The sequence below is a fragment of the Pituophis catenifer genome, unplaced genomic scaffold, assembly GCF_029215685.1.
Source record: "Pituophis catenifer annectens isolate HBS135680 unplaced genomic scaffold, rPitCat1.0.hap2 SCAF_7, whole genome shotgun sequence".
Lineage (NCBI taxonomy): Eukaryota > Metazoa > Chordata > Lepidosauria > Squamata > Colubridae > Pituophis > Pituophis catenifer.
The window spans coordinates 78,890,422-78,913,888 of record NW_027256887.1 but is presented as its reverse complement, the minus strand read 5'-3'; the positions used below and the strand labels follow the sequence as shown (position 1 = coordinate 78,913,888).

Below are 23,467 nucleotides of genomic sequence, written 5' to 3'. Positions count from 1 at the left end.
TCCATGACATGGTTCCTGGACATTAAAACTGGCTTCCAAACTGCAAAAACAACAACAGAAACACGTGTGCACAGACATTACCAATAGCAAATGTAACGGGATCAGAAGGAGGCCCAACTAGTGGTCCTTTCTGTAGGTAAATTACAACTTGGTACTGAGCCCCAGGAACAAGGTTTTCGATAAAACTGCTGCTTGTATTCACCTAGAAAAATGAGAAGGAGTAGACATAAGGACAGATTATAACAGTGGTGGGTTTCAAAATTTTTTTACTACCGGTTCTGTGGGTGTGGCTTAGTGGGCGTGGCTTGGTGGGCGTGGCAGGGGAAGGATACTGTAAAATCTCCATTCCCACCCCACTCCAGGGGAAAGATACTGTAAAATCTCCATTCCCACCCCACTCCAGGGGAAGGATACTGTAAAAACTCCATTCCCTCCCCAATCCAGGGGAAGGTTATTGCAAAATCCCCATTTCCTCCCGATCAGCTGGGACTTGGGAGGCAGGAATAGATGGGGGCGGGGCCAGTCAGAATTTTTACTACCTGTTCTCTGAATTACTCAAAATTTCCGCTACTGGTTCTCCAGAACTGGTCAGAACCTGCTGAAACCCACCTCTGGATTAAAACCATTGCTATGTGTTAAATAAAGCTAGTGTAGTATTGCTTTAAGATAGAAAAGAGAAAGAGCAAAAAAGTTGCTGGAGTGATAAGAGGGAGGTTACTGATATCGTACTAAGGCCGTTCTAAATCCACTTTAACATTTCCCAAATCTTCTAGGAAAGATGCTTCAATTTTATTTCGTTCTTAGGATGCTTGAGAAATTCTTTCAAATTTCTAGGTGGTGATTTTGAGCTAATCCACACCATCACCTGCAATTGTCACAGGACAGTCTGTATCCATGATCATTTTCTACAGCCTCCTTTCTTTGGTGGATCTCTCTAAGTGTAGTAACATAAGAAGAATGAATGAATGAATGAATGAATGAATGAATGAATGAATGAATGAATGAACGAGAGCCAACATGCAAAATAGTAAATGTATTTTTCCATAAAATATGGCCATAAGCATATTTATTTCTTTTGAGGTTTGTCTTATAACTGAGAAATTATATAAACGTTATATAGAATCAAGGGTATGGGACTTTCTGCTGCACTCATTTAAAAGGAACAGTCAAGAGTTAGAAGCGCTCAGTTAGAAACAACAGCACAATGGAATTTATCAGGCAATGCCTTGCAAAGAAAGAGACTGATCTTCTTCTAGAGAGGGACCGTTGAAGATCTCCCCTTAATGAGAACATGGAACAGGGGACTGCCTTCCTGATTCCCACCAATGGATTAAAGGCTACAAAAGTTGATCAGTCAGCAGAGATGGCTAAATTGACCATTTTGATCAAAGAAAAGTATATAAGTACTTTTGCTTCTATTGGGAAACTGTTTCTGGACTTTGTGCTTGAGGTGGGAAAAAAAATGAAACTTTGATTTTGGGTTTTATTAATTAAGATTGATTTGTCATTACAGAAATGGCTAGTTTATACTATTATGAAAAAAGTATAAAAAATTGAAGTTCAATGTTAATGCCTTATTCTACTGCAGCAGAGGGAGTTGGAAGTCAATGCCTTTTCTTCTTTTCCCCCTCTCTTCCACACTTCTCTCTTCCCCTTCCCTTCCCCTCTGTGTCCTACTATTTGCTTTTGTATTTTGTATTTTGTATTTTGTATTTTGTATTTTGTATTTTGTATTTTGTATTTTATATTTTGTATTTTGTATTTTGTATTTTGTATTTTGTATTTTATATTTTAATTTCCTTCCTTCCTTCCTTCCTTCCTTCCTTCCTTCCTTCCTTCCTTCCTTCCTTCCTTCCTTCCTTCCTTCCTTCCTTCCCTCCCTCCCTCCCTTTCCCTAAGGCAGGATTTAAATACATGTGATAAATAACTAAAATGAATTTTGGACAATACTTAAGCAGAAGAAAGTGGATCAAATTAAGTGTCGGGTGTAGATGCATTTTTTCAGTTAAAGAAATAAGCATAACAATATTTTTAATTAACTGCCCATCTTACCATTTGCTGCTAAGCCAGAATTGCAAAGAATTCTGGGTTAACTAGAAATGAGTGATATGTAGGGACTTACTGATCCATGGCTCCCACTTGCTATTCCCATCAGTGGGGGCAGCTAAATCAAGCTGGATAGATTTGGCACAGGACCAAAAACTTTATAGCTATTCTCGTAATTAAACGTAATCCAAGACCACGGGTTGTTCCTGGCTCTTAATTCCAGCTTGTTTGGAGAAAAATAAGCCAGAGTTACTTGTTTACATATAAAACTAAACAAAATATGGATAGGGCCATCTGGACTTGTTTAGATACTCCAACTGGCAGAAGGCAAATGAGAGAAACAGATCAGCGCACTGCTTTCTCCTACCCAATTCCATTGTGAAGACTTTTGCATTGTACAGATTTTGTGTATTTACTATGTGGAATTGTGCCAAATGGTGAAAACACCATTACTTGCATGCCTATTTTAAGTACACAAACTTGCCTCTGTTTGTATCTGACTAGCAAGTCCCTTGGACTGCAAGGCGATCAAACCGGTCAGTCCTAGAGGAGATCAATCCTGACTGCTCTTTAGAAGGCCAGATCCTGAAGATGAAACTCAAATACTTTGGCCACCTAATGTGAAGGAAGGACTCACTGGAGAAGAGCCTAATGCTGGGAAAGATTGAGGGCAAAAGAAGGGGATGGCAGAGAATGAGGTGGCTGGATGGAGTCACTGAAGCAGTTGGCGTAAGCTTAAATGGACTCCAGAGGATGGTAGAGGACAGAAAGGCCTGGAGGAACATTGTCCATGGGGTTGCGATGGGTCGGATACGACTTCGCAACTAACAACAACAACCGTAACTCTCGAGATAGCATGGTGCCCTTGAATCAACCTAGCCTGATCTCTTTATGGAGAGGTGTTGCTGGTTGAAGTGGCTGCAGGTCAGATTCCAAAGAGTGAATGAATGAGAACTATGAGAATAAAAGCCACCAACAAGATGTACTGAAAAATTCTGAGCACTTACATACATAGACGAGCTCCTTCCCCAATCAGCTGCAGTGGGCATTTTGAAGAGATAAGTCTTTGTGAAACCACTCACTATGGGTCATCTTTGCTGGACAAATTTTGAAGACCTTCATCCTCCCTCCCCATCCCCTACCCCAACTTCTAGAGTTTCTTAGCTTGCTTTGGGGAAAAAAAATAAGTCAGGAAATAACTGTATAATTTAGGAAACAGCAAGAGAAAGTTACGCACAGTAATCAGGATGAGCGACATAGTTAAGCGTCTAGCAGAAATTGGGCAAGTTAAGGTAAAAGCAGGAAATGATGATCATAGCGGGAAGCTCCTTATCACACTAGGGTCACTCAAAGCAAAGAGAGAACTTGTGGCTTTTTGGAGGACACAAGAAAGAGGCTAGTATGAGTAAGCAAGTCTTGGCATGCTAATTAAAGGGACAGTTCAATTCACAGTACACGTAGTTTCGACTTATGACCGTAATTGGAACCAGGATTTCTGTTGCTAAGCAAGGCGGTTGTTAAGTGTGTCGTACCCAATTGTATTACCAGTTTTGCTAAGGTTGCTAAGTGAATCACTGTAATTGTTAAGCGAATCTCTTTCCTCCCATTGACTTTGCTTGTCCGAAGCTGGCTGAGAAGGTTATAAATGATGATCACATGAAAACTGAGACATTGCAACCATCAAAAATGTATGCAGGTTGCCAAGTCCTCAATCAAAATATCATGTGATTGTGGGATGCTGCGATAGTTGTAAGTGCGAGGACAAATTGCAAATCACCTTTTTGGGTGCTCTTGTAACTTTAAGCGGGCGCTAAGTAAATGGTTGCAAGTCAAGGACTACCTCTACCTACTTATTTACTTATTAAATTTATATTGCACCCAACTATCAAAAGGAATGGAGCATGGCGGCTCGCGTGGTTAGGATGCTGGTATGGAGGTTTGAAAGCTTGTTGTCAAGCTTCAAAGTATATTCAGGCTGCTTTCACTTTAACTGCTTCACAGTTTGCCAACAGATGGGGTGGGGGATTGAAATGTGTATTCCAGACAATAAGAAGAAACTGTCTCATGGGAACCAAGGACGTTTCAGCAGGTGTCTGCCAGAGTCGTGAGACTTTCCCACAACAACACCTGGACACCTAAGTGAACAATGTGACCTGCACTAATGGGGGAGGGAGGATTCTATACTTTAATTATATTCCATTGCCCGGGAATTACCCAGAGCTGGTTTTGCTTTCATTCTGCACTGAAATGATGTATTCAATAAAGTTTTGCATTAAGAGATCGGATTGCTTGGTTGGGTTCGATGGTCGGAACCTTGACACTTGTGTTCAAACCTCGAGTGTTATCGTGAGGTGGGGTGAGCTCCGGTTTTTCACTCCAGCTCCTGCTGGGGACATGAAAGGAGTCCCCAATTGGGTGTCCCCTGGGCAATGGTGATGTCATCCGCTAATCTGGAACCTGGAAGTGCCTCGGTGCTCCTGACATAAGTGTGATGGAAGGGTGAAATGTAAAATTTGTTACTACTGGTTCTGTGGGCGTGGCTTGCTGGGGGGGGTAATGTGACTGGGTGGGTGTGGCCAACTTTTTTTTTTAAACTTTTCAAAGGATTTTTTCTAATGCTTTGAAAAGCCTCTGCCGATCAGGCAACTCAGCTGGGATCGTCAGAGAGGCTTTTTAAAAAATGCTTTGAAAAGCCTCTGATGATCCCAGCTGAGCCACGCAATCATCAGAGGCTTTTATTTTTTACTTTTAAAAGCATTTTTTCGTCGGAAGAGATTGTAGAGGTTAAAAGTAAAAAAAAAAAAGCCTCTGATGATCGTGCGGCTCAGCTGGGCATGGTGGGGGGGGGCGCAGGGATTTTTGCTACCGGTTCTCCGAACCACCCGCCGCCATTGCTACTGGATCAGATGATCCCATCCGAACCGGGAGCATTTCACCCCTGGTGTGATGCAATCAAAAAGAACACTGGCAACTTTTACAATGTAAAAACCTATGGAGATTCTCAGTCATCCAGGTCATGGTTGTCCCAAAGGGGCTTTTTTCAAGAAGCAACTGAACTTTCTAGTTTTTCTTTGAAGACATTTTGCTTCTCATTCAAGAAGCTTCTTCAGCTCTGACTGGATGGTGGGAAATGGAAGGATTTATATTCCTTGCAGACATCTGGACATTTGCATTCTTTTAGCAGGTCCATCTGCATTTAAAAGACACAGGCCACTCTTTTGAAGACAACAAAGTCCATATTTTGGACGGAGAGGATGGCTGGTTTGAAAAAGGGGTTAAAGATGCCATCTATGTCAAAATTGAACAGCCCTCTCTCAACAGAGGGGGAGGGATACGCCATCATCTATCTCCAATCTACAACACAGTCCTTTCAACAGTTCCAAGAAGGTTCCACATCAATTCGCACTACTCAGGTGATCCTGATGACACAGATAAACCTCCAGGTGATTTAATGACCCACTGAAAGAATACAAATGACCAGCTGTCTGCAAGGAGTATAAATCCTTCCATTCCCCACCATCCAGTCAGAGCTGAAGAAGCTTCTTGGATGAGAAGTGAAATGTCTTCAAAGAAAAACCAGAAAGTCCAGTTGCCTCTTGAAAAAAGCATCTTTGGGTTTTACAATGTAATTTCCATTTCAGAGGCAGCTCTGTGGGTACACTCAAGGCTTTGGGGGGAGGGGGCAGACAGAGGTGCGTTTTCAGATTATACCCCTTCAATCAAATGAATCCCAGGTTTCTATACAGGAATAAGAGCACAGGATAATGGGTTTCAATCCTGACAAGGTTATGTTTAGAACAGGGATCTCCAACCTTGGCAACTTCAAGACTTGTGGACTTCAACTCCCAGAATTCCTCAGCCAGCTTTGTCTTAAAGTCTTAAAGTTGCTAAGGTTGGAGACCCCTGCTTTAGAGTACAGACACCAAAATCAACAAGACAAGTTAATTGCGTTTGATTTAAGCCTCTTTAAGTTCAAAAAGCCCCCTCTGACGCTGATGAAATCTGCACCCAGACCAATATCAGCAAGGTGAGAGAAGGAATGTGTGCCACTTATCCAGGGGTGGGTTCACAGGGGTTCGGGAGAACCTCTAGCTAAGATTCTGTGCAGTTCAAATCCCCAAATCCCACTCTTGGCTGGCCCCGCTCACCCTGCCCCTCCCCTCCCAGTAGACCCCAAGAGGCCCATTTTGAATGCAGGTAAGTGCAGGACATGTGCGGAGGATAGAGGAGGGTGAAAAATGGGCCTACCGGAAATTTGGGAAGGCTGGAAACGGGCTGTTTCGGGAGGCTGTTTTTGCCGTCCCAGAGGCTTAAAGAAAGCCTCCGGAGCCTGGGAAGGGCAAAAATGCCCCTCCACACCACCACCACCACCCACCATGATGCAGAAGATCGACTAGGCCATGCCCACCTAGCAACTGGGAAGAGAACCCCTTGCTAAAATGTTTGAAGCCCAGCCCTGCACTTACCTCTGTGCAATAATGTTTCTCCAGCCTTTGACTCTCCTTTTGCTTCTGGCACGTCAAGGAAACAATGGACATGATGGTATTGTTGTTCCCAGCGGTCTCCTGAGAGGTTGTCCAAGACAGAGAGGCTGTGGTGCTGCTCAGCACAGTCACTGCAACATTCTGAGGCTTTTCTGTCAGCTCTTCTATCAATTCTCCTGTAGGACCTAAGATATCATCAGAAGCCAGAAATGATGGAGGTCACCAGAGGTGGGTTTCAGCAGGTTCTGGAGAACCGGTAGTGGAAATTTTGAGTAGTTCAGAGAACTGGTAGTAAAAATTCTGACTGGCCCCACCCCCATCTATTCTCTGCCTCCCAAGTCCCAGCTGATCGGGAGGAAATGGGGATTTTGCAGTAACCCTCCCCTGGAGTAGGGTGGGAATGGAGTTTTTACAGTATCCTTCCCCTGCCACGCCCACCAAGCCACGCTCACCATGCCATGCCACGCCCACTAAGCCACACCCAGAGAACCAGTAGTAAAAAAAATTGAAACCCACCACTGGTAGTCACCATTAATAGTTGTGCTTCTCTCTGGCTGAAATAAGATTAGTTGTCTCCAGACTTAGCATGGCAAGAATGAGTGTTTTTCCTCCAGTGGGACCTGGTCTACTCAAGTATGAGATGGAGTGTATTGCTTCCGCTTTCGCCTTTCAGCCCCGATCCAGGAGCCTTCGCAGGCAGACACTTTCGTGACAAACTATTTTTGTATTGAATTTATATATACCGACAAAGAAATAAAGGGAGATTAGTATAGATCTACCATGTTTCCCTGAAAATAAGACCCTCTCTTATATTTTTTTGAACCCCGAAATAAATGCTAGGCCTTATTTTCGGGGAGGTCTTATTATTTTGGGGCATGTGGAACAAGATGGGGCTCTTCTTGCTGTCTTACCTGATTTCCAGCTCTGCATTTAAATATTTTCGGGGAGGGCTTATTTTTGCGGGCAGGCTTATTTTAACGCATGCTCTCAAAAGCCCAACTGGGCTTATTATCAGGGGATGTCTTATTTTCAGGAAAACAGGGTATTTCAAACTATTTAGCTCTCATCAGCTAGCCATACCCTTCTGGGATTTGAATGCAGGAAGGGTATGACTAGCTGATGAGAGCTAAATAGCTTGAAATAGATCTATACCAGGGGTGTCAAACTCGCGTTGTCACAGCAGTGTCAAGTGACATATTGTGATTTTCCCACCCCCTTTGCTAAACTGGGCATGGGCGTAGTCAGCTCGTGACGCATCTGGCCCGCGGGCCGGGAGTTTGACATCCCTGATCTATACTAATTTCCCTTATTTCTTTGTCGGTAAACATAAATTCAATATGCCAAGAATGGTTACACAGAGGTGACCCACGAAGATCTGGAATTAGAGGAAGAACTATGGCTTCCATCCCACACAACTTTACTACTCAATCTTGGATCAGCTATGCTACTCAACACGATTTTCTCTGTGAAGTCCTAAAGTAAGACATCAGTTATATTTCCCCAGCATGGCTTAACCAAATCAGTTAAAATCTCCCTGCATTTACATGTTAAACATTATTACAGGTAGTCCTCGACTTACAACAGTTCAAGGTTATAACAGCACTGAAAAAAGGGACTTTTGGCCATTTTTCACACATACAACTATTGCAGCATCCCCATGGTCATGTAATCAAAATTTGGGCGCTAGGCAATGGACTCATATTTATGATCGTTGCAGTGTCCCGGGGTCATATTATCATCTTTTGCGACCTTCTGACAAACAAAGTCAATGGGGAAGCCTGATTCACTTAACAACCGTCTGACTAACTTAACAACTGCAATGATCCACTTAACAATTGTGGCAAGAAAGCTTGTAAAATGGGGCAAAGTTCAGTTAACAACTGTCCTGCTTAGCAACAGAAATTTGGGACTCTATTGTAAGTCAAGGACTACCTGTACTTTTAACCTGTCCTTGATTTTGTTTGAAGATTTGGACTTAAGGTCTTACGTAAACCAAGCCCATTCGATTAGCTTTTGGTTCTGTGTATTATATGAAATAAAAAAACTGGTAAATTCAGTAGTGAGATTAAGGATATTCTGCAAGGATGCCCACAGGCAGATGCTGCAGCCCTTCGCAATGTACACCTTCTGTTCCTTCTCAGAGCAAGTCATAGAGAGTGTGTTCGCATGATAAGCCACTTTAAAGAGTGGTGGCATGTTTGGGAGATGAACTGGGAAGGCAGCAGATGGCAGGCAAGCTCCAATTTGCCACTTCTCCTGCCCTGCCAGCTAAAGGAACTGCATCATTCTGATTGGAGATAGAAGATGGTCCTTCAATCACTTCTCTGTGATTCCTAATGAGATAGCCATCAAAATGAGAATCCTCTAGCTGAGCAGAAAGCATGGGTGTGTGTGTGTGTGTGTGTGTGTGTATAAGAAAGAGGAGGATATATAAAGATAAAATCAGAAACTTTCCTTTTGGGTTTAATGGAAAAATACTTGGGAAAAATTTAGAACTTTGATATATGTTGACAGCAGCAAGATTACCTAATGCACAAAAATGGAAGGACACTTTGATTCCCACCATGGATGAATGGCTACAAAAATTGATGGGAGTTAACAGAGGTGGCTAAATTGACTGCTTTGATTAAAGGGGAAAAACAAACAGAATTACTTTCGTTTCTGCTTGGAAACCGCTTCTGGACTTTGTGCTTGAGGTGGAGAAAAATAATGAACCGTTGATTTGGAGTTTTACCGATTAGATATTAATTATTTGTTATAGAAATGGCTACTTTATACTACTATGTCCAAGTAAAAAGTTGAGGTTTGATGCTATTATTGTATTCTGCTTAGTGAGCTGTGGTGGCGCAGTGGTTAGAATGCAGTATTGCAGGCTACTTCTGCTGACTGCCGACTGCCAGCAGTTGGCAGTTTGAGTCTCACCGCCTCAAGGTTGACTCAGCCTTCCATTCTTCCAAGATGGGTAAAACGAGGACCCAGATTGTTTGGGGGAAATATGCTGACTCTGTAAACCACTTAGAGAGGGCTTTAAGGCACTGTGAAGTGGTATATAAGTTTAAGTGCTATTGCTATTATCATATTCTACTGCAATAAAGGGAGTCAGAAGTCAATACCTTTTCTTTCTTTTTCCCCTTTTTCCTACAATTTCCCTTCTCCCTCCCTTATTTTCCTGCTATGTTCTTTTGCATTTTTGTATTTTATATTATAAACTAATGAAGAAAAGAAAGAGGAGGATATAATAGGGAAGGAGAGGCTGGTAGATAGAAACAGCAGACAGTTCTTTGAAAGATGGATCGGAATAAAATAGTACCTTCCAAAGGTTGCTCCAATGCTGTCCTGTATGATTACTTTTTAGTACTTATTCTTTACTTGCAAAGGGAGCAAATATTATAAAGATGGAACACATCACAAGTGTTCTCTCATGCAAAAGACGTTGTATCAGCTCATGTTGTCCTCGGGACTATTTACAGCTCAGGTAGATAGCAGGATGGGATGGAAATTAATAAATACAGAACACAAGCAAATAAAATAGAAAGAATATCTATCACCGATGAACCAGAACATTAACTAGCTATAGGTCATTTTTTATTAGTGATTTATAGTGTGTTACAGCATCATCTAACCATTGCTGTACCAATAAATCACCGTGAAGAGACACTTTATCTTGCCACAAAGATAGCTGGATGAAGCTATAAGGCGCTGTAAATCACTAGTGAGAAAATAACTATAATTTTTTACAGCTACCCATATATATCATACGAATATCTAAACTTACTAATATAAAAACGAAGAGTTTGGGTAGATTGACTTTCCCGTTCGTCACATGATCCAGAGGAGCTAAACGTTGTAACTGTTAATGTATATTTTCCTGGTTCTTTTAGATCAGTGACAAGTTCGTGAACGTCTTCTCCAACGGTCAGGAATTCCGTGAAGTTCTCTAAATCAAGATAGGAGATGATATATGAGAATAAACTGCAATTGGAACGATTCTGGAAAAAATATCTACGATTCGAAATGCTTAAGAGGGCTAATTTGCTGGGGTTTTTTTTGTTTTTTTTTTTTACTTTTAGGATATGTCTCCAACAGTTGGGAATGGCTGTAGCCAAGAAGGAGAAACAAATTCCCTTGAACTAATTATCAAGGAATCCATTCAAACTAGCATAACACTGAAGACAATAGAATATCTGAAGAAGGTATTTTCCAACTATGGTCCAATTGTTTTCGAGATAAAAGGGGTGACAAAAGAGTCTAGACAAAAGAGTGTCTAGACCAGGGGTGAAATCCAGCAGGTTCTGACAGGTTCTGGAGAACCGGTAGCAGAAATTTTGAGCAGTTCGGAGAACTGGTAGTAGAAATTTTGAGTAGTTTGGAGAGCCAGCAAATACCACCTCTGGCTGGTCCCAGAGTGGGGAGGGAATGGGGATTTTGCAGTATCCTTCCCCTGGAGTGGGGTGGGAATGGAGATTTTGCAGTATTCTTCTCCTGCCATGCCCACCAAGCTGTGCCCACCAAACCACGCCATGCCCACAAGCCACACCCACAGAACCGGTAGTAAAAAAATTTGGATTTCACCGCTGATCTAGACTCCACTGTTAAAAAATAACATTTTAAAATATGATATATTTATGTCTACAAAATCATCCAGGTCAAAATACATTTTAAAATGTTCATATTTAATTATATTTTTGAGAGAAACAATGAATCTCTCGGTTAAGAACAATAAGTCAAACTAAGACAACAGTCAAGTAAAATTTAGTTATGTATCAAAAGAAGCCAAACAGGTTTCAGGGCTGCCTTAATCAAGCTATTCTTAAAGTAAAATATAATTATGTGGAAAGAAAGTCTCCACCTATGTATCTTTAACAAACATAGTTTGATATGCGCAGTCTAGAACTGTACTGTGGGGTTAAAACTCCAGGGTTTAACATCCTGATTTATGTTGCTTGTTACCTTCTCTCTTAATACGAATGTGGAAGCCATCAAATACTGTGGGCAGTTTTGGAGGTAACCAGCTCAACACCATTTGCACCGGAAGGAATGATGGACTTCCTGGAGTAGGTTTTCCAAGTTCTACAGTTGGGATGAGGTTCTCATAATCCCTTGGCACTGCATTAACAAACTCATTCTCATCCTCAGATTCATTAGTCCACCAATCAGGCTGGGATGTGCTTTCATAATCACTGCCGTTAGCTGGATAATCAGGCCAAATATAGGAAGCGTTCACTGTTGGGAGCTCAGATATCTCATCCAACACAGGAGTAACTTTTTCCTGCCCGATAACATTCTGTGTCTCCAAGAAGGTTTGTTCTGGGGAATTCCCACTGTGCTCTTCTTCCCAGTTCTCGTGGCTATTCTTGCGTACAATTTGTACAGAAACGTTTCGCGGTGGATAGGGAACTGAAAAAGATCAAAAGGCATATTTATAACATTCACTTACTGCCCTAGGTTTGTAGGAACAGAAGGTCTCATTGCACAGGGGATGCGTCATTTTAAGCAGCTGGTCAGCCTACCATCAAACTGAGGCAGTGATTTTCAAAAGCAATTTAAGAATTAATTTGAATTTGTCCTCTTGATTTATTTTTTCTCTACAGAATCATACCACTACAACCTGCCCTTTTCTGCATATGGGATTAAACCAAATGCAGCAACCTTTTCAGATATTTGCTAGAACTCTTAAGGGGATTAAAGGGAGGCTTGGTAGACGCAAAGTATAATGCAACCTTCTTTATGCATTAAAATAAAAACGATAAAGGAAATGCATCACCTAAAAAGAAAGAAAGAAGGACACAGCTTTCATAAGAGTTGCATAGGATCTATCAAGAGGTACAACTTCAGAAAAATTTCCTATAATCTTTCTAATAAAATTAGAATCTCCGCTTCCTTTCTATGTGCCACTTTGTCAGGCCATTTCACGGTATAATTTAAGGATGGACAAAGTTTGGGTAATTGAGAGCTGTATTTTTTGAACTGAGCTGAGGGCTTCAGTAGGCAGCAAAAGTAAGCAAAGAGGAGGAAGACAAACTAAGTGAAAGAGCACAGCAGAGATTTTCTCATTTTTCTGGTTTTGAGTGGTTAATATTGTGTTATACCTATAATTTACTAACTTTTTGTATATTTCTTGCTTCATTAAAGGTAAAGGTAAATGTTCCCCTCGTACATATGTGCTAGTTATTCCCAACTCTAGGGGGCAGTGCTCATTTCCGTTTCAAAACCAAAAAGTCAGCACTGTCCGAAGATGTCTCAGTGGTCATGTGGCCGGCATGACTAAACGCCAAAGGCGCACGGAATGCTGTTACTTTCCTACCAAAGGTGGTCCCTATTTTTCTACTTGCATTTTTTACGTGCTTTCGAATTTTTTATTTTTTTAATTTGATTTATATACCGCCCTTCTCCGGAGACTCAGGGTGGCTTACAATGCGTTAAGCAATAGCCTTCATACTTTTGTATATTTATACAAAGTCAGCTTATTGCCCCACAAACTGGGTCCTCATTTTACCTACCTTAGAAAGGATGGAAGGCTGAGTCAACCTTGAGTCTGGTGAGATTCGAACTTACAGTAATTGCAGACAGGTGATGTTAATCACAATGCTTTTAGTCTGCTGAGCCACCAGGCCCTTAGGATTGCTAGGTTGGCAGAAGCTGGGACAAGTAACGGGAGCTCACCCCATTATGCGGCACTAGGGATTCAAATCGCTGAACTGCTGACCTTTCGATCGACAAGCTCAGCGTCTTAGCAACTGAGCCACTGCATCCCTTCTACCGCGTCCCTTCACATCCCTTCTTGCCTCATTACTTTTTGTAAATTCCACCAGAAAAGATTTCAGGGTGTACCCCAAATAAAGCATCTAAAGCAGCATTTCTCAACCATGGCAACCTGAAGATATGTGGACTTCAACTCCCAGAATTCTCTAGGCAGCATGGAAGGAAATTCTGCCTTAGCAAAAGTTTAGAGAAATCAAAGCCTGCTCAGATGATATATATCCATAGCAACTGTTCTGCATCTCTTGCCTTTTAGGTGGCTTGGATTATAATTCTCAGAATTCCTAGATGCTGGCTAGGAACTCTGGGAATTATAGTCCAAGTCATCTAGGAGAAGCCAGACTAGGAAGGCTAACCTAAAAATTCTGAGAAAAGCAAACAAACATTTGATGGCAGCCCTAAACTGACTCAGGAAATGAATCGGTGGTTGGGTTTTTATGATAAAGAATGTTGAGATGATGAGAAACTTCTAAAGAACATTCTTGCCTAACTTGAAAATAAAAATGTTAATATTGCAGCTTTATTTACATCTTGCATAACCTTAAAACAGGTTGCAGATTTAGTCAAATTCATTTTCAATAAGATAGCTCCTGTTCTGTTCTGTTCTGTTCTGTTCTGTTCTGTTCTGTTCTGTTCTGTTCTGTTCTACCCTACCCTACCCTACCCTACCCTACCCTACCCTACCTGAGTTTTTATTCTTCAAGGCATAGACTGATGAAGAGTTGAGAAAGGAAATGAGGGTAGAATTGCATCATTTGTCACCTCCTTATCACGTTATGTAAAATTGGTCCAGAGGGCATGATCAAGGGGTACTTTGTCTTCCTTGAAATATGTCCTTGGTGAGATTGTTGCTAAAATTGAATCATCTCTCCCAGACTGACCACTGGGAGATGTTCTTGTCAGAAAGTACAGTGTAACAGTTAGCAGACTGGAAATAGATCAAATGATTCCTGAATTTGTATTGCCCATGGAGCATCTGCTGCATCTGTAGGCTAACAGCTTGTCTGGCAGCCCTTTGAGAAGGGCCAGGTTAGGAAATAGACCTGACAAGAAATACCTAGAACACTACTTCGTTGGCCTGTTGAGTTTGTTTTAAAAGAGAAGAGAAAGCAGGAGATTTTCTTGAAGATCCAGATTAGCAGTTAACACCTGGTCTGTGCTAGGCTGGGGAAAACAATCTACTAATCATAGATACACACAGGGGTGGGCTGCTGGGGGTTTGCAGAGGTTCAGGAGAACCTCTAGCTAAGATTCTGTGCAGTTCGGAGAACCCCCAAATCCCACTGGCTGGCCCTGCCCACCTCGTCCCTCCCCTCCCAGGAGTCCCCATGTGACCTGTTTGGGATGCAGGTAAGTGCAAGGCATGTGTGGAGGCTCAGGGAGGGTGAAAAGAGCCGAGGTGGTGCAGTGGTTAGAGTGTAGTACTGCAGCTACTTCAGCTGACTGCTAGTTCAGCAGATCAGCGGATCAAATCTCACCGGCTCAAGGTTGACTCAGCCTTCCATCCTTCTGAGGTGGGTAAAACGAGGACCCAGATTGTTGGGGGCAATATGCTATTTAGTATACTGTCTTTGGTGTAAGCTGCCCAGAGTCCTCGGAGAGTGGGCGGCATAGAAATATGACTAATAAATAAATAAATAAATAAAAATGAGCCTATTGGAAGTTCAGGAAGCCGGCCTCCAGAGGGCTTCTGGAGCCTGGGGAGGCTGTTTTCATTCTCCCAGAGGCTCAAGGAAAGCCTCCAGAACCCGGGGAGGGCAAAAACTCCCCCCCACCTTGGTGCAGGGGGCTAACTAGGCCACACCCACCCAGCAACCGGGCAGAGAACCCCTTGCTAAAATTTTAGAATCCTACCCCTGGATACACAAAGTCACATTACCTGTCCGATGCTGCTTAGGTTCATGCTTAACCCCACTGTATTCCACCAGCGTGGTTTTATTGAATGTTGCTTCAGATACCAGCTGAAATGTGATATTGCTGTAGCATATTCCAGGCAGCCAGTGATTGAAAACCGTTTTGCCTTTAAAGAAATCTGTGGAGCGGGGAAATAAAAGTTACATATTAAATGAGCTCATTCAAATTCACAGTCCTGACAAAGACTGTTGGTCACTGTCATGAAGATTTAAATAAGAATCTAAACTATTAGTAACATTTGAACCTCTTCTGCTCTTATCCCGCCACTCTTTTTCTGGTTGTCATAAGTCCTTAGAAGCTCAAGCCAAAGAAACAAACTTGAAACCTGGCACAATTGTTACGACTGGCAACATGAACTGAGTGATAACAAATATTTCAAAGAGGAGATGACATAATCTTCTTGACATGATCTGCATGAAAGGGGTTCTTGAAAGCCAACTAGCTAAGGGACATATTTCCCAGAGTATAAATAAGTCAAACATGTAAAACTGATTGTCAAGTTATTTCTGTCAGGAAGAGATAAACCTTATGCTTCGGGGTCCACTTTCTTTTTTGTTTAAAACCCTGAAAACAAGCCAAAACATTTCAAAATATAGAACAGAAAATTCTAACAATATTTCCAATGGGAAAATTCAGTCTTTTCATATAAATCAGGGGTGTCAAACTCAAGGCCTGGGGGCCAGATCCAGCCCGCGAGGTACTTAGATCTGGCCCATTGGGCCACCCTGGAAACAGTGAAGGACCGACCCGCATTGCTTCTGCCGGTGAAAACGGGCTGCCGAGCTCCGTTTTCGGCTGCCACGTCCTCCTGCAACCCTCTGCCAGTGAAAACGGAGCTGAGGGTTGCAGGAGGCTGTGGTAGCCGAAAACGGAGCTTGGCAGCCCGTTTTTGCTGGCAGAATGCTCGGGCCACCACAGGCGCCGCCGACAGGAGTGATGTCAAACTGGCCACACCCACCCTGGCCATACCCACCCTGTTCTACCAAGGTTAAACACAACCCTGATGCGGCCCTCAATGAAATCGAGTTTGACACCCCTGATATAAATGTTCATCCCTGGTTCTGTTCTTCAAGCCTCTTAATTGTTATTAATAACTGGGAGTTAGGAAAAATTGGCTAACTTATTTCAAATCAATCCAAACTGCATGTATGTATGTATGTATGTATGTATGTATTCATTCATTCATTCATTCATTCATTCATTCATTCATTCATTCATTCAATTTTTATAGCTGCTCATCTCAATCAATAGCACTTTGAAAGAGTTCGAAAGAGTTAATGCAAGGAAAATGAGAACTTGCAAGAGTAGCTTTTTAAATCTACTTATTGTACATGTAGGCATACATACATGCATGAACACAAATAATTGTCTCCTTTAAGTCCTTAACTCCTTTAAGTTTTCTTGCCCAAGTACAGATGTGGTCTGCTGTTACATTATTCCAGATTCTTTTTTAAAAAATTTCCCAGTCTATTCTGCATTCTTGGGGAGGGAATGTTTCCTTGTATAATTCCATTTACGAAAAAATACTGACAGCCCCAACATTGCTTTTGAAAGATAATTCTCAAGATTGTTTATATTTTATTTCCTATTCTAGAAACTGGCAGTTACTGCAAAATTGCTACTGCTTATTTCTAATGCAAGCAGTCCTCCACTTATGACTTGGTCACTTAGCGCCCAATTGAAATTACAATGGAATTTCCCAGAGATATTTACCACCCGGATCTGAATTTCTGACAACTGGACTCTCCCAGGATTTTGGGCACTCAACAGGAAGCCCACTTTTATGGCCATTTGCAATATCCCGCAGTCACATGATCACAATTTACAATATATATATATATATTTGCTAGAAACTGGTGTTTACTTCTGGTTTCCAGCAAAAACTCCCATCGCAGACAGTGGATTTGGCAGCAGATTTGGACAGTGAGGAGGTTGGGGAGGAACATGGGCCAGTCCTGGAGCCTGGGAAGGCTCTGATGAGGGCTCTGCGTCAAAGGCAGAGAGGAGGCCAGTTATCAGCTGCCTTCGGAGTGAGACATCAGTGAGGCAGACGAACAGCTGGAGCCTGTTCCCAGTGTGCGTGTGCACAGAGTTGCCAGACGAAGGGAACAGCTAAAGAACAAGGGTCGACTAGGGAGTAAGGCCACAGGTGGACGATGAATGGCCCCTCCCAGAGGGAATGAAAGAAGAGCGAAAGGGGAGTGGAGTTTGCAGGAGACAATTAGTTCATTACTGCATTCTTGCCAAGTATTGCAGCGTTTGAAAGATATCGGCCTGGCCACTCTCCAAGCCTGATAAAGGTTGGTAATTGTGAACTATCTTGAAAGGCTGTGGGAGAGGAAAGACTTTGTTGGAGAGGAATTCACTGTAAATTAAATAAAAGGGGTTTATCAGGATGAGGACTTGGCTTTGTGCTGCTGGGGAAGCCTAGGTCAGAACAATTTACTTAATGACCACTGTGTTTGCTTTACCACAAATAAGGTCATAAAATTAATCACAGTCATTCTTAACAACTGGCATGACCTGCAACCATATTTCCAGTCTCAATTACAGCCGTAGGTCATGGACACTGTTATTTGATATGGGTTGTGAAGGTGTTATACCTTGTCAAAAAATTCCTCCCTCAAAAATTCATGCCCTCAAAAATGGTTTTAAAAGCCCCAATAAGTACCGTATATACTCGAGTATAAGCCGAGTTTTTCAGCACATTTTTTATGCTGAAAAAAGCCCCCCTCGGCTTATACTCGAGTGAGGAAAAAATGCCTTTTTTCCTGCAACCGTTTTGGCTCCCAGGAGCTGCAGGGAGGCTTGCTAAAGGTAAAAAGGGGCATGGGGGGGTGGCGTCCCTCCCCCGCGCCCCTTTTTGGCTCCCAGGGGCTGCAGGGAGGCTTGCTAAAGGTAAAAAGGGGCATGGGGGGTTGTGGCGTCCCTCCCCCGCGCCTTTTTGGCTCCCAGGGGCTGCAGGGAGGCTTGCTAGGGGCATGAAGGGGGTGCCTAGCAAGACTCCCTGCAGCTCCCTGGAAGCAAAATTCTCTTGTGCAATTTTTTTATAGTGTAAAACTAGTCTATTATGTCTCAAAATAAAAGGGAGATCAAAAGTCCATGTAAATTCTGGAATCCCCAAAGACCTTTCCCATTGTATTTATTAAACAAATTTATATAGCTACCCAACTCATATACAGTACTTTTAAAGTTATTGTTGATACCATATTGTTTTTATTGATCCTCTTTTCCATTTACAGAGCTAGTTTACTGTTTTTCTTTGAAATCAATATTCAAAATCATTTAACCTACTGATGCCTCAATTAATGTAATTTTATTGGTATCTATTTTTATTTTGAAATTTACCAGTAGTTGCTGCATTTCCCACCCTAGACTTATACTCGAGTCAATAAGTTTTCCCAGTTTTTTGTGGTAAAATTAGGTGCCTCGGCTTATATTCGGGTCGGCTTATACTCGAGTATATACGGTAAATGTAAATGAAAGGATTGTTTAAGCATATACGCAACAACACACACACATCCTCAGTTGCTCTGGCATGTAACTTGTCTTGATTTTAAGATGTATTTTCCACCCACCTTTATATAACATTGTCCGATACTCGCTTCCTTCCCAGTAACTTATATTCACCCGTGTGAAAACATTATACTTCTCTGGATATTGGATTTCAAACAATACTTCTGTTTCAGGTGATGGCTTATAATCGTAGATGGAAACGTTGGTTACAGGTAGTGGTTCTTTGAAAGAGAGATAAAATGAAAAGACAAAGAGTGACTTGAGACATCCAGAAAATGGTATTGAAATCCAATGCCATCTTTACAAAGTTTTGGGACTGGTCATGGCACCACCCGCTGAAGGGGAGGAGGCCCCTCTAGGAGGAGTAAACAGACATTCCAGCTTAGTGTGTGTTTGGGGGAGATCAATCCCTGTAGCTGCCATTTCCCAAGGGAAGACAAACAATCTGGTGAGATTTTTGTAATGTAGGTGGTTGTAGAAGTGGGAGAGACTGAGGGGGAGTCAAACAAGTCATCAGCTTAGAATTTCTACATTGCCACAAATGGTCTAAGTCCTCTTGAATTCTATTAACCCTTACCTAGCTTCAGAATAGTGCTAACCATTAGTTGACTAGATCTCTGTGTAGAGGCATGAACTATAAATCAATTTAATTGGAGCTTCACCTGTGACCCTGGGCTTTTGCACTTCACAGTGATCAACAATAAAATGTCTACTTGAGTGATTCTGGTTGCTTGCATTTGACAGGGACTTATCCTTGCAATAAATAACTAACAATCCCATCTATTAAAGAATGTCATCTTAAATCTTTGGACCTTCCTCAAGATCTTATTGGCTCTGAAGTGGATCACTTTTCAAAAAGCTTTTAAAATATGGAAGTGTTCCTAGGCTTAAAGGGAGTTAGTATTTATCTGAGCTGCCTTCATAGGTTTTTCTAATGGTATTTTATTCCATATCTGGACTGTGTTTTACATGTTATTATCTACTTAGATGTGCTATGGCAAGATAAAATTGAATAAATAAGCTGTTTTTTTTCCTGCCCTCTTCTTCTCTTTTAAAATATTATCCTGCACTCATAGAAGAACGCCATAAAGATAGTGTTTATAAATGAACATGCCAGCTTGATTTAGCTTTAAAATAATAGTAACAACAGAAAGGGTAGCATACTGAAAATTTCTCATTTCTCCATAAATTTTACTTCAGAGTTATTTCTTCCCCAATGTTCAGGGTGCCATCATATTTTGCAGAACAGGCAGGGAAGTTGGGGTGATGTCCTGGGGAGGAGATCTCACATTGGAAATTTGCTCCCAGACGATAAAATGAGCTTGCAGATATACAATATACTGAATGGGTACCTTCTAATGGATTTTATTTATTTTTCTATTTTTATCACATTTTTAAACTACCCATCTCCTTCGCAGAGGGACCCTTGGCGGTATAGAGTAAGATATTAAAATATAAAAATAATACATAAAAGTTAAAAATGTAAAAGAGCCAAGGATGTATGAAACACTATTAAAAAGTAATTGAAAGTCAAAGGGAGAGTTTTCGGGGTGCCCACCAGCTCCACATGCGCCTCTGGACTCCCCGTGCAAGCTTGTTTTCACTCCTTTCCAGAAGGCAAGGAGGATGGGGGCCTGCTCACCTCCAGTGGGAGAATATTCCACAGGGTTGGGGTAATGGCAGAGATTAAGATTAGGTCAAAGGATTAGGATTATTCAACTAGATCCTATGCAGCTCTTCAAATTGGGGCAGATTTGTATGTTTAAAGCAAGTTTAGCCCCTGTGACTGAGTATGGATTTTCTAGCAGCTCAGTCATGATGGTTTCATTAGACACATACTGTGTTTTACTCTCAAAACACATCCATATATCCGTAATATACCTGCAGTGTTCAGAGAAGATGCATGTAGATTGTACTTAGCTATAATATGGTTTGAATCGTTTTTCAGATAAACATTGTCTCTCAGCCCAGCATGCCTGGTTAGATTATTATGGGCTTACATCCCATAAAAAGGCCATCTTGAGCTCTTAAAGAAAAGATGAGATATCAACGCAATCAATCAATAGTTAAGTAGTGCACCAATTGAAACAGCAGTTCCCAGCCTGACACCCTCCAGATGTTTATAACTGTAACTCCTTACAGTGGGTGAGAATCCTGGAAGTTGCTACTTGGAAAAAAGGAGGGAAATAAACATCCCTGGACCCAAGGTAGGGTAAAAAAGCAATGCAATGTCAAAGTAAGGTAAGATATAGGATGCAATCTTTGAACAATTTCTCCAGGGCTAAGGTCTAAAAGAATTCCTGATTACATCCCTTGCAAGACAGATTTGAGATTCCAGAGAGACGCTGCTTGCCACACGCTACTAGCCAAGCAATCCTTCATTACTTTCTGCCTTGCACAGGTTTCCCAAGCTATAATAATCTCATCCCAATTTTCTAATTATGGCAACTTTATAGACTAAGTGATTGCATTAGCCGGTTACTTCTTCCTAGAAGAAATTAAATAAGGAAGAGATGCTGTATTCATTTTTATTACAAATTTATTTCAGTCCTGATCTCTTGATCGGATTAGCTGATAATTAGATTCAGCGAAAGGCCTTTTAAATGGACTCTTTCCTGCCATTTTCCTTCTGAGAGCCAGCAAATCAGGATGAGCCAAAGGGAGAGACTGAGAAGAAAGTATAGGGGGGGATCAAGGCCACTTTATCTTAAAGAGGGGAAGAGAGGCTGGAACAAGGATTCTGGAGCAATCAAAACCCCAGCTGGTTAAGGATACAATTTCCTCCCTTTGTTTTTTTTTCTTCCTCCTGTGTTTGTCTTTCTCCACGAAAAAAATATCTCATTAGAATCCTGAACCCATTTCTCATATAAGGTGTTTGATGAAGTATGATGAAAGCTTGAAATCAATGCAAGAACTGCCTAGGATCCTATCTCCATAAACTGCCTATTTTTGTGATTCCATGAGTAGTTAATGTTTTATCTTCTAAGCTTAGACACAGAGGTGAAATCTATTTACCTTCCCTACCGGTTTGGAAGTGCATGCGCCGTGCGCGTGCTTGGACCTTCTGCGCATGCGCAAACCCTTCTGCGCATGCACAGAGAGTAAAAAACAGGTTACTTCCTGGTTAAAATCAGGAAGTAACGACGTCTGGGTGGGTGGGCGGAGCCTCGCTCTGCCGCCGCTACCGGTTCTACGAACCACCCGCCTCCGCCGCTACCAGTTCACCCGAACTAGTGCGAACTGGTAGCATTTCACCCTTGCTTAGACACCATATTCACACAAAGAAATCCTGTACAGCCAGGTGGGCAGGAGAAGACCTGTCCTAAGTGATTATTTTGCAGGAAAGTCAGCTCGTTTCCTTTCCAAACATACTCTACAAACCAAGTCTCTAGAAATTGCTTGCTATCATCATCTTCTTCTTCTTTGCTTAAAGACCCCATAATCCCTTGTGAGGTGGAGTCTGGGCAACTGAATGGAGCTAGCAGAGTGTTTACTGGCCAGATGCCCTATCTGATGCCAATGCGGAGATTTGTTCAGCAGATATATTCTCATTGTGCCCAGAGAGAGAAATATCTGCCTCTACCTAGGATCAAACTCACAGCCTCCTGATTGTGAGGCCCCCACAGCATTCTATAGAAATTACTTGCTATTTAGTCTATTTATTTGTCTGCTTGTTTGTAAAATATATTGGCTGCCCATCTTACATAACTCTGGGTGGCTTACAATCATAAAAAGTCTACAGCAGGGGTGGGTCCTAATTTTTTTTACTACCGGTTCTGTGGGTGTGGCTTATTTTGTGGGCATGGCTTGATGGTCATGTGACAATTATTTAGGATTTAGCAGAGGTACTGGTCCACCAGTCTTTTAACTTGAATAAATTTGAATAAATAAATAAATAAACTGCTTGCAGAGCTGTACTGATCTACCCATTTATTTTTTCAGGCACTGATCTACTCATGTATTTTTGCAGGCACTGGTTTACTCATTTGTTTTCTTTTAACACTGATCAGCTGTAGGGCGGCCCTTTGAAGCCCCGCGGCAAGAGTTTAAACAGGTTTTTTCCCTCTACCTGTCAGCTGGGACTCAGGAGGCAGCAATAGATTGGGGGTGGGGCCAAATAAAAGGTAAGAATAACGCGGGGGGAGGGCGGGGGGGGGGCAGAACCGGTTCGGTGACATCATATCCTCACCGCTACCGGCTCGGGAGAACTGGGCCGAACCGGGAGGAACGCACCACTGGTCTACAGGTCTTACAGATCCTTGTGCTAAATAGAGAGCACGGGGCTTAACTATAATACTTATAATGATGATCATCTAGTTTAATTTGAGTATACCAAATGGTTCAGCAACCACATTAAATATATTGATGGTTCCAGCATGTTTATTATTGATAACGGTTATTTTACCGACTACAAAACAAAGAATGAGGAAATAACAGGATAACAGAGATGGAAGGGACCTTAGATGTTTTCTAGTCCAAACCTCTGCTCACAAGCAGGAAACCCTATGCCATTTCAGACAAGTGGCTGTCCAATTTCTTCTTTCAAATCTCCAGTGTCCAGAACTTCTGGAGGCAAGCCATTCCACTGGTTAATTGTTCTCACTGTTAGAAAAAAATTCTCCTTAGTTCTAGGTTGCTTCTCTCCTTGATTAGTTTCCATCTGTTGCTTCTTGTCCTGCCTCCAGGTGCTTTGGAGAATAGGTTGACCCCGTCTTCTTTATGGCAGCCCCTTAAGTATTGGAACATTG

The 23,467-nt window shown here is 41.9% G+C and overlaps 1 protein-coding gene across 1 annotated transcript in view; it reads right to left on the bottom strand.

Annotated features, from left to right (window-relative positions):
* Positions 1-23,467, bottom strand: part of PTPRO (protein tyrosine phosphatase receptor type O) — a 155,369-nt gene that overhangs the window by 58,481 nt on the left and 73,421 nt on the right. Inside the window, exons 3-8 of the mRNA XM_070947053.1 lie at positions 18,782-18,940; positions 15,169-15,321; positions 11,481-11,927; positions 10,306-10,467; positions 6,513-6,715; positions 82-202 (exon numbers count right to left, since the gene is read on the bottom strand). Coding sequence (XP_070803154.1) covers positions 82-202; positions 6,513-6,715; positions 10,306-10,467; positions 11,481-11,927; positions 15,169-15,321; positions 18,782-18,940 — 1,245 coding nt within the window. The remainder of the gene's footprint in view (positions 1-81; positions 203-6,512; positions 6,716-10,305; positions 10,468-11,480; positions 11,928-15,168; positions 15,322-18,781; positions 18,941-23,467) is intronic.